The sequence below is a fragment of the Lytechinus variegatus genome, chromosome 13 (genome assembly GCF_018143015.1).
Source record: "Lytechinus variegatus isolate NC3 chromosome 13, Lvar_3.0, whole genome shotgun sequence".
Lineage (NCBI taxonomy): Eukaryota > Metazoa > Echinodermata > Echinoidea > Temnopleuroida > Toxopneustidae > Lytechinus > Lytechinus variegatus.
In genome coordinates, this window is record NC_054752.1 from 28,367,841 (window position 1) to 28,384,862 (window position 17,022).

The 17,022-nt window shown below is 36.7% G+C and overlaps 1 protein-coding gene across 1 annotated transcript in view; it reads right to left on the reverse strand.

Moving 5' to 3' along the window:
* Positions 1-17,022, reverse strand: part of LOC121425872 (alpha-N-acetylgalactosaminide alpha-2,6-sialyltransferase 2-like) — a 62,755-nt gene that overhangs the window by 33,831 nt on the left and 11,902 nt on the right. The window contains exon 3 of the mRNA XM_041621955.1: positions 13,763-13,934. Coding sequence (XP_041477889.1) covers positions 13,763-13,934 — 172 coding nt within the window. The remainder of the gene's footprint in view (positions 1-13,762; positions 13,935-17,022) is intronic.

Sequence of the window (17,022 nt, forward strand, 5' to 3'; positions counted from 1 at the left end):
CAGCTCCTAAAAAATGAAATAAGTCATCACGAATCATTCAAAAATGAAATTTATGCATTTACATGTATAAGGGGCAGCTGCTCGTATTTGATATCCTAAACATGAAACTAATTAAAATTCAAATAACTTTTTTAATCTTTAAAGGCCTGGACCCACTGGCAGACGGATACAAAATGTACAAAAAATGCAGAGGGACCGGGCCTTAAAGCTTGTGTATAGTTTTGGTAAATCCACCAAAATGCACCTACATGTATCACTATTCCAATTCATTGCTACATGTAGCTAATATAAATGGATATGCCCTATAACAGTTATGATGTGGAGGAAATGAAATGAAAATGTGTTTTACAGGTTAAATTTTGCGATTTTACATGGAAATTTAACTTGATCGGGTCACCCGATCAAATTAAAATATCTGTGTGTTTTTGTCTTTCAATTAAATCCTATTCCAAATCATGGAATGGGCTGAAACTTTCAAGATATGTTCTTTGTCTGTAACTTTTGGATATCTAATCACTAAATTTATAAGATAAGTGCTTGAATGCCCATTTTTAAAATTTAAAACAAGCATCGCCGAGAGAGGGCGCTATATATCCAAGATTTGAATATTTGAAATTTTCTCAGAGAAGTGCAGTTGGAAAAATATCTAACGGTCTCCACGCTTCAGTAAGACTGTCATATTAGATGATATTCCATTATCAATCACATTATTGACCCTTTACCAAAGCTTTACACAGGCTTTAATGGATTTTCCTTAAACCTTTACCAATATTTTCAGATCAGGGAGAATTTTCCCTTTCAGGAAGTGAAGGTGGTGTGTTGAAATATATTGCAATAAAAAGGAAAGAATAGGTACATGTAGCAAACAACTAAGTGTACTAAATGATTATTTGCTCATACAATGAATGCACTCTAATCAATCAACCTGATAATCACAATGTTGCTTCTGGCTGTGCACAAATGCCAATATATTTAGAATGATAAGTTGTACAAGTTGTACACAGATATTGCAACATGGAGCTGTGAACATGTTCTTATTTGGTGATTTTTTTTAAAATTTCATTTCAAAGGTGGCAGTAATATTAAAGACAAAAAGGAGAGTAAAATCTTCATCATAGATCATTCTGAAGACAACTCCTCCCAAAGGCCCTACAATCACACTATCATAGTTATGAATATAAAGCAATATAAAAACCCATGTCATAACCATCATCTCAAACAAGCATATATCGCAAAGCCACTTCCATCCTTGCAACTTATATCAAGTCAATTTTCAGCCCATATTGCCCAATTCTGAAAACGAAGTTATGACAACCTATTTCACTGAGTGCTATAAGAATTGAGAGTCAGCTCTGGGAAAGACCTACTGCTGACTTTTTTTTCATCAAATCCTTATTTATACAGCCCCATCCTTTGATTCCAATATCCCTTCCCCTCATAATTGCCTCAAAAGCAAATGTTTTCTCAATCAATCTATCATACTTGTCTTCCTTTTGTTCAAATATCAATGCATTGTAATTGAGTTCTTCCTCTTGCCGCAGTTGTACAAGCATTCTTATTCCAGGTCAAATTTGACTAGGAGTCAACTGACTCTACTCATTTCTGATTTAATATGACTTGGACCTCTAAATTGTTAAAATATGAGTGAATGATGTCACAGCTCCTGAAAAAGGATTACTCTATAAAAAATTGGATAATCAGGAATTATCATATTAGGTCAGGGAATTGCAAAACCTGAGTTTTCTTGTAAAAAAGGTCGGAAAATCAGATGGTAAAAATCTAACTTGTTAATGCCTGATCATACAGTATCTACATTATTAAAGCAACAAATTGCTATTTCGTGAATAGGGTACTAGTATTTTTCCATTGAGACGATGACAAAGACAAATATCTACTCCATCATCAAAGAAGAAAAAAAATCAACACATCAAGTCATGTTTGCATTTGAAAAGAAATCAAACAATGTTTTTGTCAAGATTGTTTATTATATTTCCTAATGAGGTTTTCTTCAGCAGACATACATGAACATGTACATGTATATCTTCCCAGTAGCTTTTAAAACAATTGTGGCTACTTTTATATAGTTGACAGCACTACAGGAGAAAGTTTCCACATCAATTGCAAATGCAACATGGAAAGAGGAAATAAAGAAAATTAACCATTGTACATGTATTTCATTCAATGGCAGTATAATTAGAAATGAAACCTGATGTAGCCTAAAGTTGCTTTTGATAAAATCAGATAATATCTGTTTATGGAATATCAAAAAGGGTACCTCACCATCATCATACACGTATTATCATTATTATTTAATTATCACTATCTGAGATTCTATTTCTAGCCTACAAATATGATAGAACACACCAACACTGAAACCAAGCTCTGTTCACTGTATAGCAAACTGACAATATAGATCAAGTATCTATGTCTGGTAAACTATTCTCGACCCTATTCTCTTGTCTCCGTAGCTGGTAAAACCGAAACCATCCTAGGCCCTGTCTTACAAGGAGATGCGATTGATCCAATCAACCACAACTATGGAAAGCCATCAACATCAACATCTAAAATGCATGTTTGTTCAAAATATTTTCTAAACTATGATGTACAGAGTAAATTCATATAGTCACTGAGGCTGTTCTCACTACGTTCCTAAAACTAGTTTACTGGAAACTAGTTTAACGCGTAGTGAGAACGGTCAAAGCGTTCTTGGAAGCGATCTTCCAAACCAGTTTGGAAAACCACCTCGCGATGTAGTTTTCAAGATCGCTTTGCCTCGTTGAACTGGTTTTAGCGTAAGTGAGGACACAACCGTTCTTCGGGAAGTGATCTTCGCACATTTTGAGCGCGCTACTCCACACGACAGGTGTAGAATGCCTATGTTGCGGTTACAAATTTCGCACGAAACGTGTCACCCCACCGAGAGCGTTTCCATAGCAACAAGAGCGCTTTACATTAAGTGATTTTGAAAACCACTTTTGTGTGATCAAGTGGGAACGCTAGCAAAGCGATCTTCCAAAGTGGTTTCATGAATCGGTTTCCAGTAAACTAGTTTTAGAAAGTGTAATGAGAACGGCCTCATTGTTTTCTTGAAAATTCAGTGTGCTTCTCTTTGTTTAGCAAGGACATCAATTGTTCAATTTTCTTGTGGAAAATATTATGACAATGATGGATTTCCATAGCAATGAGGTTGATCGGATCAATCATAACTCTTTGTAAGACAGGGCCCTGATCGAGACTTCACATGTGGCTAACATGTCCATGGAGAAGTAGTTAGCATAATGTATTCAATGCTGAGACGAAACAATTAGAATTTTGAAGAGGATAGTGTACTTTATATGCTTGAAGTTTATGATCTATGTGCATGTACATTGTATACCAGTACTTCACAGCAAAAACTGTGGTGTTAACCGGTGTACACAGAGAACCACACCAGTTATTTCACACCGGTGTTAAATTGGTGGTGTTAGTTTTACACCTGTAGGTGTTATTACAACACCTTTTGTTACATTTACACTCTTTGGTGTTATGTTTAATCTCTACGGTGTAATTTAACACCTCAGGGTGTGGTCCTCTATTAACACCAATTGGTGTCAGTTTTAACACCGCAGTTTTTACAGTGTTCCATTTAATGTCTGGAAGACTTATTCTCCCATGAATAGTAATGATAATAACTTATAATTTCAATGGTTATATAAATAAACTACCTGCACCTAGTTTTTACTTTATCATAAAATAAAATTCACATGTTTTATACTCTCTCTTCATTGTAGTCGATGTTTTCATGTATAATAAACTTTGTGAAATTATTTTATATTGTATTTTAACATTGTAAAAATAATCAAATGTAATTAGCTTGGGATGCCATCTCATTTATGTTCGAAGCATAGAGCTACATGTATCTGTAATAGCTCTATGGTTCGAAGTGACCCAATTCAATTTGATTACTTTTCCTTGTGTGTGAAATCAATGCCCCTTTTTGTGTTTGTATAAAACTTTGTGTAAATTTGTATCTTTTTATGGAATGGAATGAACAAAACTTGGATTATGAACTTGTGTTTACCATTCCCAACACTGAAATATAAAAAGAAACAAGCAGAAACTGCAAACAAGAAACATCAGGCTCAGGTGAGGCATGTGACGCACGCACCATCCCACATGATTTCATTATCGACGTTGCTTCATGAATATTTCAAACAATGGAAGGTGAGATTCATGAATGCAATATGAAACAGGATGGTGAAAGCAAAGGTTTGGGTGAGAAAAAGGGAATGGATATACCAGTAGCGTATGCACCATTTGTGGAGGGGGGGGGGGTCAAGCCGAATGAAAGGTGGAAAAAAAAAGAAAGAAGATCTCAAATTTTTTAGGAGAGTTTTTGGAAAAGGGGGGGGGGGTCGAACACCTGTACTTACCCCTGCGTGGGCCGCTGGGATAAAGATGATAAAAAGTGTTGTGAAAGTGACAAATCTCCAAATGTAACAGAGAAGGTGGGAAACAGACTTGTGTGAGGGGGGCTCATGTGTTCAAAAACACATTTGTAACACTCTGGAAAGTACCAGATTAACTCATATCATGTGCAATGCTATACACTGTACATGGAGTTATTCCAAAATGCAGTTTCAAGCAAGTGATGTCAGTGGATGACTGTGGGATGCATGGTAAGGGTTAAGAAATAGGTGTGGAATAATGAGTTAAGCAGTTTCCCTAGAACTAGACGGAAGCGCTTAAATGGTGCCTTTTTTTACTTTTTGATGTCAGTAGCGTAGCTATGTTCATATAGAAAAAAATTATGATTTCAAGGGGGTTATCCCCTTCATTTCTTTCCTTCATACAGTACATGTAGGCCTTTACACCTCATCCATTCTGAAATAATGTTGTTTTTTTTTTTTTTTTGAGCGGCCCACCAGGGGCCTCATGGTCTAATGGTTATGACTCTCTTCTTTCAAACAGAGGGACGCGACAGTCACGCGAGTTCGAATCCCAGCCATGACGCATTTTCCTTCAGCAAGAAATGTATCCACATTGTGCTGCACTTGACCCAGGTGAGGTAAATGGGTACCCGGTAGGATTTATTCCTTGGCTGGAGTTGATGCCTATAAGCGCCGATATGGTAGCTCAGCTAAGGCTGGGGTAAAATGATACCAAGTATCAAAGTGCAACTGAGTACATATACGCACATAGTTCTGCGCTATATGAATGGACAATATTATTATCATAAATTGACTTTGGGTAGTTTGGGAACAAATACCCACTGCCATTCCCTCCCCTACTCCACTGCATGTGGAATTGTGGATACATGCATCCAACTGGGGATTGACTTCAATATCCTTCAAGAGTGCTTTGAAGTGACAGGTATCACACCTAATGCCTACTTGCCACAATGAAAGACACGACCTGAACTTGTCACAAAGGAGTACATGTATTTCAAGAAGCTTTCTAGAAAACTCTCTGAATAATGTATTACCAAGGAGCTTCCAAAAAAGCTCCTTGGTATTACACAAGTGTGCTCATGCCCAATCTGTGCTTGCTTTTCTCTGATGCAGTCATGCACAAAGTATCGAGTGGGCCTCCATGATTTTTGTCCTCCCCCATCTTTCATGAAAGGGAAGAATCAACAATGTCAGAAAGAGATTTTGTCCTACAATTGTAGCCTCTGAAAAAATGAGGCATGCCTATCTCTTCTTTCTCTATTCTTTATACTCCATATCAAGCAATAAAGGAGAAATCGTCTGCTAGCTGGCTAGCCCTTTCCAACAAAGTTCCCAAATTCCAGGTGGGTGTTTCATAAGAACGGCTGGTGATCCTTTCTTGTGCGAAATGATAATCACCATTAAATGTTCATTGGTGATTACATGTAGGTTCACAGGTTGCTCTTAAAGTCGATCTTTTAACTTACAAACAGCTTTATGAAACAACCCCCTGTTTTTATAAGCATTGATCCAAACCATGGAATCGGTCTTCTACGTACATAGGCCCTATAAATGTACAGAGCAGTTAAGGAATCGCTATATTTGCATATACATAATACTGCGGGAAGTTATTTCACAGCTTTGCTACATTACACAATAAATTTCAATGAATAGAAAATATATTGTCTTATACGCACACCATGATTCCCGAAGTTACTGTACATTGATTCAGGGGGGAAATGGGAAAATAATGTTGTGTATTAGCTGTAGATGTACAACAACATGTAGTCACACAATCATCACATTATTGGTGTAAATGTACATGTACATATATGGAGGGTAAACAAAACAGTCTGGACATTCAGAGGACGAAATTGGACAAATGTATGCTGTATAATGTAAACCTACAGTGTACTGTATGAGAAAGTCTCTTTATCAGTGGCTGGCATCTCGCCTACTTGAGACATGAAATATTCAAGACAGGAGAAAGGCGATACTTTCTTCACTCTGCCTTCAAGCGATCAGTGCTAATGTATCTGCCATCATTCAACTGGTGGCCTCGCCTGGATACGACGTTGAGAGTTTTCACACATGACTTTTATATTACCGGTGTGCTGGCTTTCATAGTTTATAGTAGAGCATCCGTCTCGCAACCAGGAGGTGTGGAGTTCAAAGTCCAGCCGCGTCAGACCAAAAGACGTTGTAAAAAATTATTTGTTGTGTGTAAAAAGATTATTTGTATTAAGATTTTGTTTGTTATGTGTCATGCACTATACAAAAACTGACCATTATCATTATTATTATTAAAGATGAGAGTTGCTGCTACCCTGTTTGCTATTCAACATTTCAAGGGATAGAGGTACATGTATGTCAATCTAGTACACACAGTGGCTGCCGGGCCCACAACCAATTGGGCAAAATTGATTTTCAGAATACTTCTATTCTCAGATTTCTATTTAAAAAAATAAATATTTCTTCACTTGTACTACAATGTATGATATGAATGATTAAATGATTAGATGTATGGGTCATTCACATGATACAGAACTCTATGTATATCGCAATGATGAAATGGCATTTATGAGAAAAGCTCTATGGAGTTTGGCTTTGTTGGAGTTCTTTTAAAAATCCACACACTTGGCTTACAGTACACACTACGGGCAGTCACTGTTTTTAGAGGCAAATAATGCTGTCAGTAGTTTTGCCACTGAAACAATGCAAAAAATCACTCGTCTGAAGAAAACCTCTCTATAAAGTGTTTTATCAGCTATACAGGCATTTTCCCTGATGTATTGTACAGTAGCCTTAGGGTCTTCATGTATATTTTATTCAAGTGGGAGACTGTTTATAACTTGAGGGGTGTTTTTTTGGTACTGTACTGTACATGTATGTGCATATTTTGAAAAGAACAAGTACAGGCAAAAAGTTTTCAAGAGAAATTTATAGTTTAAAAAGTCTGCCTACACCTGAAAAAAAAGTATTAAAAACCAAGTTGTGAAATCCTGCTTTTAAGTACATGCAGTAGAGCAACAGATGATGTTTGTGATGATGATGATGATGCACAGCATTTGTATAGCACCATGCATGTATATCTGTCAAAGACATTCAAAGGTGCATTTTTGGAGGAGCCAGCCAATCTGGGTCGCCTAAAAATGCATGCACACAAAACTGAGACCCACAGGTCTCTCCTCCCAACTTTTCCATAATAACTGGTTGGGGATTGCAGGTGGACATTACACCGGGGTTTCCCCCTACTCTTCTTCAGGCAGTGCAGTGGGTTCTTAACATGCAGAGGTGGTGACTCTCCTCTACACGGGCCTCCATTTAACGTCCTATCAAAGGGACAGAGTGTTTTCCACTATTATAGCCTGCATCTATGAAACTGGGGAGAGACGTTTACACACAATGCACTGGCTTCAGTCATCTGCCCGGGGTGAACTCGAACCCACGATCTTTGGTTCGATAGGCAGACACTTTATAACAAAAAAATGAGCCAACTTCGCTCTCTGCCAAAATATGAATGTTGATCTGAAATGTCAAATTGTCTGCTTTGTATAAAATTCAATGCATGATAATGAGTATTCATTCAATGCCAGGATAGGCCTCTTGCCTTCTTTTTGACATGATATCCCCATATGCCAATTGTACGAATGAAGCTAAACTAATACTGGAAACCGGTTCAGGAAACCAGTTTGGAAGATCGCTGTGCTAGCGTTCACATTTGATCATCCGAAAGTGGTTTTCCAAATCACTTCACGTAAAGCCGTCTTGTTGCTAGGGAACGCTCTCAGTGGGGTGACACGTTTCGCACGAAATTCAAAACAGCATCTTTCATGTACATGTAGGCACTCTACACACAGTGTGTAGAGTAGCATGCTCAAAATGTGCAAAGATCGCTTCCCGAAGAACAGTTGTGTCCCCTCTAATACGCTGAAACCAGTTTAACAAGGCAAAGCGATCTTGGAGGCCGTTCTCATTACGCTTTCTAAAACTAGTTTACTGGAAACCGATTCAGGAAACCACTTTGGAAGATCGCTTTGCTAGCGTTCTCACTTGATCACACGAAAGTGGTTTTCAAAATCACTTCACGTAAAGCGCTCTTGTTGCTATGGAAACGCTCTCAGTGGGGTGAGACGTTTCGCACGAAATTCGAAACCGCAGCATAGGCATTCTACACCTGTTGTGTGGAGTAGCGCGCTCAAAATGTGCGAAGATCGCTTCCCGAAGAACGGTTGTGTCCTCACTTACGCTAAAACCAGTTTAACGTGGCAAAGCGATCTTGAAAACTACATCGCGAGGTGGTTTTCCAAACTGGTTTGGAAGATCGCTTCCAAGACCGCTTTGACCGTTCTCACTACGCGTTAAACTAGTTTCCACTAAACTAGTTTCCAGTAAACTAGTTTTAGGAACATAGTGAGAACAGCCTCTTAAATAACTACATCACGAGGTGGTTTTATGAACCGGTTTGGAAGATCGCTTCCAAGATCGCTTTGACTGTTCTCATTACACGATAAACTAGTTTCCACTACTAAACTAACGCTGGTTAGTTTTAGGAAGGTAGTGAGAACGGTGTCATGTACATGTACATGAAGAAACCTTATTAAATGCATATAATTTTGTTGCAAATTTTTAATTGTTTGAGACTTGAGGAAGAAAAACACATCTCAAAGACTCTCAATGAATTTTTTTAACTTTGCAGTGAAAAATTGACTGATACTTGTGATTGATACCCCTTTTGAAATATTCAGAAATGATCTTTGTAGTATCCCTTTTTGTACGTCATCACAGCCCTAAATGTACATTATGAGGTTTAGGCTTCTTAATCTTACCAGACACAAAAATTGAACCCATGTTTTGAGCATTCAAGAGAAATGCCAGTAGTTGCAGTAAACACTGATTTCATGAGGAAGTCTGTAAAACCAGGCTTAATTGTCAGAATATCATCGAGGATCTAGATCTGGTACAGTTACATAAACTGAACTTTGTGAAATCTTGATATCTACGCTGAAAAACGTTCACACTAAAGATCACCAACACAGATAGGCACACGTGGGACAGTGTATTATTATTGCTGGAATAAAGACCCGAGGGAAGTGACCGAATCCGCGCTTATTTTGCTTATTTCTCAGCAATTACACAATTTCTTCCAGAATCCTTTGGCACATATTTTTTATTCATACAAACAGACACTTGGGTGGTCATTATATTGGATTCTGTAAAGAGTCATTTTGAGATCATTACCAATACTGGAATTTATCTTTAAAGAGATGCTCCTGTCTGAAAATAATATGATAAAACAGATAAAGAAAAATTAGACAACCAAAACACTGAAAATTTGATCAAAATCTGACAACGAATAATTATCAACGATATGGCATTTCAAAGATTTGCATTATTCCAGTAAAACAGTTCTAGGCATGTCTTCATGAATATTCAACGAGCAAATTGATGTCATATCCCAACTTGTTCTTTTGTATTTTATTATATGAAATTTATAGCTTTATTCAATTTTTTTTCTACCAAGAACTGAAAAAAATGGATTGACTTTAAATAACTGATGAGTGCATTTGATATTAATTGCTGCAACTAATATAGAGGAGACACATTTACACATAAGTATGAAAGATGAAACAATTTTGATGTCATGTAAGAAAAAAGGAAAGTGGGGATGTGACATCATCACATCAGCCTACATGTGTATGTACCTAATGGACATTCATGATGACGAGCATATACATGTACCTATTTTCACAAAATATTGCTAAACTTAAAAATTAAATTACTACATTATTTGTTATCCGGTTTTGATGAAATTTTCTGCATTTTGCTCTGTGAATTAGTTATTTTCAGCCCGGAGCACCCCCTTAATGGTAAAACAGATCCTCCCAGAAATAATAGGCAAGATGCATACATACAGTTCTGCGCATCATCTTGATGATAGGAATAGAGATTATTACAACAACAACAAATGGGGGGGGGGAATCATCTCAACTAAGATGAAGCACAAAGCTGAATAGAGTTAGGCTCCATTATGGATGCTTTTAAAAATAATAAATAAAACTGACATTCTGAAAATTTGTGTATAAAATCTTGAGATTGCAATCATAAGTTAACTTAGGATTATTTGCAAAATAGCGTGCTATTTTCGAATTATCCTGCTAATTTGCAGGTGCAGACGCATTCGAGATTCGACTCAGGATTATTTATTCACAGTGTCAGACCATAATGCATTGATGCCTCGCTCAGGCAAAAATTCCTCTTCTTGCAATGATGGAGAAGGGGTAAATTTCTTGAATCTCGAGATTAATCGCGAAGAGGGCTGATCGGGCTCGAGATTGGGCAAACTCAGGCTGGTGCAGTACCATCTTCAGTAAATTTAGGACAAGAATAGTGGAGCATGTCCACGATACACTATATTTCACACTTCCGGTATTCAAGGGTTTATTTCCAATTCATATGCAAATTCGTTGAATTGCAAACTCATCTACATGTACTATCATTTGGTCTACCATCAGTTCGTCCACTATCCACATGATCCAAAGTATCAATTCATCCAAACACCATCTTGTCTAAAAACCAGTTGGCCCAATAACCATTTAATCCATATACATGTACCTTTTGGTCTAATTGGACTACCGGTAAGTGTTAATTGTCCAAAATGAATGAAATTTAGAGTTAGACTGACTGGTTGTGAATATGAGACGAAATGGTCATTGACGAAATGGTGATTACTGGTACATTGTAGATGAAGTGATGATTGGACAAATATTGGATCAAATGGTTGTTAGACGAAATGTTGATTGACGGAATGACATTTAATAGACTATGATGAAAGTAGACCATGTGGTGAGTGGACAAATTGGCAATCTACGTACCTATTCAACCATGACATAAAAAGTGCAGTACAAATAAGCAGTTTTCTTTGTTACCTAATAGAGGCTTCCAGACTTCCATTCATGTATCATGTAGGCTTATTATGTGTAGGCCTACAGTGTCTACCCAATATGTAGACCTAATAAAACAAACATGTACTGTTCCGATATTAGTGATAGAGACTGGGAGGGGGTGATGACGGCACAACCTTGAATTGATAAATGTTTTCTTACATCGTTAATAATTAAATCAAGCAACCCCATTCCAGGCTTAAAATGTCATGCACAAATATGTTCATGTACATGCACGAATGTGTACATGCAGGGTTCATTTCCACTGCACTTGTTTTTGTTTGAAGATCCATTGGTCTCCTCCCCCCCTTCCCCATCTGCTTTGCAACCCATCACCCGAGCTTTACATGTAATGGTCTGAACACACAGTCTGCATATGTACAAGGACTTGTGTGCTGAAGGCCCTCTCGTTCAGGAATTGAAATAGCAAGATATCCTACATTAATTAAATCCTGTATGCTGATTGGTTAAAACAGCTGCATGTGACCAAACATATTCTCACTATTTTGCGATGATGTCGAAAATGAAACGCTCACCGAAGAAAATGTGCTCTTCCGTGACGTCAATGATGGAATAGTCGACTACATGTACTCCACTGACGTCACAGATCATGATGGCACAAGCACTAATACGCGTTCCGCGCACTGAGCGCGGAGCTAAGAGCTTCAGGAAAAGTAGGTCAGTCAGTGCAACTGGTTTGGTTCAGATTAAAAAAAGAATGAACTTGAAGAGTACAAGAACTAGATTATCAAGATCAATTGCTCTAACTTATTAAAAGTAGGATATAAACAAATATACGCAGCCTTTACATGTACTTCAAAAGTATAGAGGAAATTATTCATCCTCAGTTGTACTGGCAAAAAGTAATGCCAGTCCAACCCGGTATGTAAGCTACATATGTAGTCTTGTGTGAAAACCCACTTGTTGATCTAAAACTGATCCCCCCCCTCCCCTCCCTCCCTCTTGGACAATGATACCCTACTGGAGAAGACTGTAAAAAGAGATGGCATTTCGTACATCACTGCACTGAGCATGAAAAGTGGAATCAAAGGGAATGGCAATTAATGCAAAGTTGTATTAAGAAAATCTGGCCAACCGTGTCCATGGGACCAACGTCGGATTAAGTTGCATTGTATCACGCAAGTCACGAAGGATAGTAGGCCTTTCTTTCCTCTTTTTTTTGGACATGTAGTTGTCAAGATTTGCAAACATTAAAGATGAGATATTAATTGGGGAAAACAAATACATCTGCCCGAAATAATTTAGAGGTGTTTTGAGGAACAAGGAGTCAAGTTTCTTTAAAGAAAAAAAAATACTCTTGAGAGTGTAGAGAGGGTATCATCCGGTTCTAGCCTCAATAAAGTGTGCTACATATATTTATGTTTTTAAATCTATGAAAACATGTGAGCTTTTCTTGAATATTCAATGAAAAAAGGGCAAAATCATGCATTCATCATATTAACATCCTTATAACAAAAATTAACAATACTGCCAATACTGCAACAAAAACATCCAAACACTTTTTTTTCAACTCCTGTCAGAATTTCTTGCAATGTCCATGCATCTGACGATTTATGATCTTTCCTGCTCTATTTGTACAAAAAGTATGATTTTTTTAATTCTTTGTTTTTTTATTCCTTTGAGATGCCAATGGAAAACAAAAAAATATTTCTTAAAAAAATCTTTGGCAACTGGACTGTGAGATGCAAATAAAGTATTTTTGTTTGATAGTGTGGACGTCCCTCTTGACTGTTTCAGTTCCTAATTCAACCTTGGCTGATAATTATGGCACTGCAGGCCAACATAACATGTTCATGTAATCATACCAAGTACCAGACCCAGTTGCCCATGCTTGTCCTCTCGCTCCCATTTTCTCTTCTTCTGTTTCTGTCCTACGTGTATCTCTTTCTCTCTCTTTCTGTATGACAAAACATAGTTACATGTATCATACCCCTTTCATAAACCCAATTATGCGGAATATCCGCATAATTTGGTCGTAAAATCGGAGCGGGACCAGAGTTATAATCCGCATTATTTCGATGCTGCAATTATCCGCATAATGAACGCATTTCCAAAGTAATGCGGATAATTGCAATGGTGCCGTCACAAGGTCACCCTTTTCCAACACAACCCCATCGGAGGGGGTGTGTGCAGTTGCCATGACAATTATCCGCCTTTTTCAGGTCGGGCGCTCGTAAAAAATAGTGCGGATTATTTTCGGAGTTTGTGAATGCAATTTTTATTGAATTATCCGCATTACTCTTAGGCGGATAATTGGAGAATGGGTTTGTGAAAGGAGTATCAGTCAAAGTTTGTTCATTCTGAAGACAAACTCTCCTGTCATTCTTGAGGGAGATTTTGAAATACATTTGCACTGGCAGACGTAAGCCTGCAAGAAATATCACTTACGTTCTCTTTTCGTCCTCTTGAAGCCAAACGGTGGTGTGTAATGCTCCAGCTTATGGTATACTGAGTAGGACTTGATGTCATCCAAGTTGGCAAAGAGTTTGATCCCATGTTCGTAACGCGTACGGAACCATTTTGAATATTTGGCAAGAGTTTGTACGGTCTTTGGACATTGCTGCAGGAGGAAAAATAAAGAGAATTCATTTTTATTTCAAAATGTATCTCAGTCATCTTGATTTCATACAAATATGTGATATTTCATACAAATGTAATCTTGATTTCATACATACAATGCCTTTTGCAACAACGTTACATGTACATCTACATCTACCTGAAGGCCTAATTGGAGATGAGCAACTTATTAAAATCCATCAATGTTAAACTATTATTATATGGACAAAGAACAATTCCATTATAAATTAATTTTGAAAATTATGTGAATTTATGAACAATAATGAGGAAAACCAGCAAAAGGAAGAGGAGAGTTCATAGTAGATACATGCCAAATATTCCACTATCATTATCACACCAGAATTATTTAAGTTTCCAATGATTACATGATAAAGATATCAATAAAATGAAAATGAATAGAAAGCATCCTAAAAGACAAATTTTGACTTCATCTCATAATACATGTACAAAGTACAAACACTGAACGCATAATCCCAGAAGTCAAACAGTTTATCCTGAATATCTTTGGCTTTGATTGATGAGGCAATCTGCCAATTACAATGTATTGCCTATTAATATCCCTAATTGCCTTTCAAGCCTGTCAAATTAATCACTTATTTGATCAGAACATGTGCACGAGGTCATCACCCGAAGAAAGTCAAGGAACATACAAAACCTACATGTACATATTGTAAGTAAGATAAGAAATCCATGAGGGTGACAATTTTGACCTCATGACAGCCAAAATCACCCCTAAAATTCATAAAATAGGATGATTCTATTTAATCATGTGCGACCATCTTTTCCAAAGTTGCCCCACGATTTACCACAGGTCTTAATATTCAAGAACATGTTCATGTAGAAATTTAATTATGGGACATTGTACATTTGTCGATCAATGTAATTGCTCGATGGACAAGAAGTAGCACTTGAATTTTACAAGAAGTAGCCCTTGAATTTTACAAGTAGCCCTTGAATTTTTAAAGAAATAGCCCCCAAAATATAGCAATTGTCCCAATGTGGCAAAAAAAAGTCCATTACATGCATATCCTGTACATGTTTGAATTCATACCTAATACAGTACTTACTCAGAAGATATCGAATAGCCCAGCCTAAAAACACATACTAATTACTACATGTAAATAGCTCACAAATGAAATCTGCATGTACATGTAAGACAAAAAACCATGGTCACTAAAACAGAGCACCAGGATATGTTTTAAAATCGCTCATATTTTTCTACAAAATGGCTTCAGCTCAGTTTAAAGTCTGGTAGTGCGAAACCACAAACAGTTCTCAGGGCAATTCAAGTGGTCTCTGAGTAAGCTCTGTAAAAACTGTGAAGGTAATATTGAAAAGATTGATTAATCAGGAATGCAGCCTGATTACAATGTACAGTACATACAATGTGCATTCTATTATTTCTGGTGGTTTCAATCTAGAAAGCAGGAATCAGAAAGATTTTTAAGATCGACTGTAAAATCTGATGACCACTGCCAATGTACATGTATACATGTACATACTGTCCAGCTTTTTAATAGCGACTGTACAAATGGTGCTGATTGCCACATATACATGTATACATGTATGTGTGTGCGATTTGATTGCATTGATTACTTTGTAAGATCAGATTTAAGATCAATCACTTATTAAAAATAGCTTAAATAATTTAGGGGGCTTGTCCATTCACGCTCAGTGTGTACAAGATCTCTCTACATTACGATGGAGACTCTTGAGAGCCCGAGTATTAGTAAAGTCCACGGCCATTTCACACTTTCAACAAGAACTACATGTACAGTACATGTGTTCTTTGTAAAAAGTTGCCAATTAGAGTTTTGAACTATATTCTTATTAACAAGTGGAGCGCCTCTGGTAGTCTCGCCTGCATTTACGATTCAATATACATGTAGCAGCAGTGCTGAGTTTAAAAACATGTATTATGATAAAATACTACATGTACATGTACGGTATGTTTATTGACCCTAAATGACATTTGACCTTGAATGTATGACAAAAGACTTACGTGCAAGACATTTGGTGATTCAGTGATTACCCCTATGTGGCTATGTCCACATTCCATGAACTATCTATCCATAAATTTTCAAAGTTATGATGGCAATTCAAATACATGTACCCCAACATGGCCAAAGTTCATTGACCTTGGTCATGTGACCTGAAACTCATGCACGATGCTCACTGATGCTTTATTCGTATGTCCAAGTTTCATGAACTACATGTAGATCTATATACTATCAGAGTTATGACATTTAAAACTAGCACATCAATGATGTGGAGCTCATCCGGCATCTCGCAACACAATTCAACACAATTTTGATTTCAGCCCAGTTGACATTGTAGTGACATAAATTTAAAAAATAGAATTGAAATTGATGAAGAAATGATAAGCAGTTTTTGTGATCTATGAATAAATTTCATATGAATTAAGTATTAATTATTATCTAGTCAAGGTTTCTTAACTCTGTGTAGAACCTTGGTGAACCTAATGTAGCTCTCAGATGGAACAAAAATAACCACAATCAATCAACAAATTTAAGTAATTTTTGTGAGTTTTGAAAATATATGAATAAATTATAGCAGATTCAATGAGTTTCAAAATTATATGTTAAAATTTTGTATCACCACCTCGAGCTATCATATAAAGCAAACAAAATTGAAATTGATCAACAAATGAAGAAGAATTTTTTTTGTGATTTATGAATAAATTTTGCATAAATTAGAATAAATAATTTTCCAGACAAAATTTCAAAATTTTGTGTACAAGTTTGGTGAACCTCATGCAGGTCTACCAGATGGAAGAAAACAAAAAAATCAAAATCTGTCAACAAATAAAGAAGAGGAATTTTCTGTGATTTCTGAATAAATTTCGCATAAATTAGCATTAGTAATTTTCTACTGAAAATTTCAAAAAATCTGTGTAGAAGTTTGGTGAACCTCATAAAGTTCTGCAAGATGGAAGAAGAAAAAAAGTAAATATCGGTCAACAATTAAAGAAGAAAAAGCATTTTATGTGAATTTTTAAAAATATGAATAAATTAATTTCACATAAATTAGCATAAAAATTGTTCTAGTCA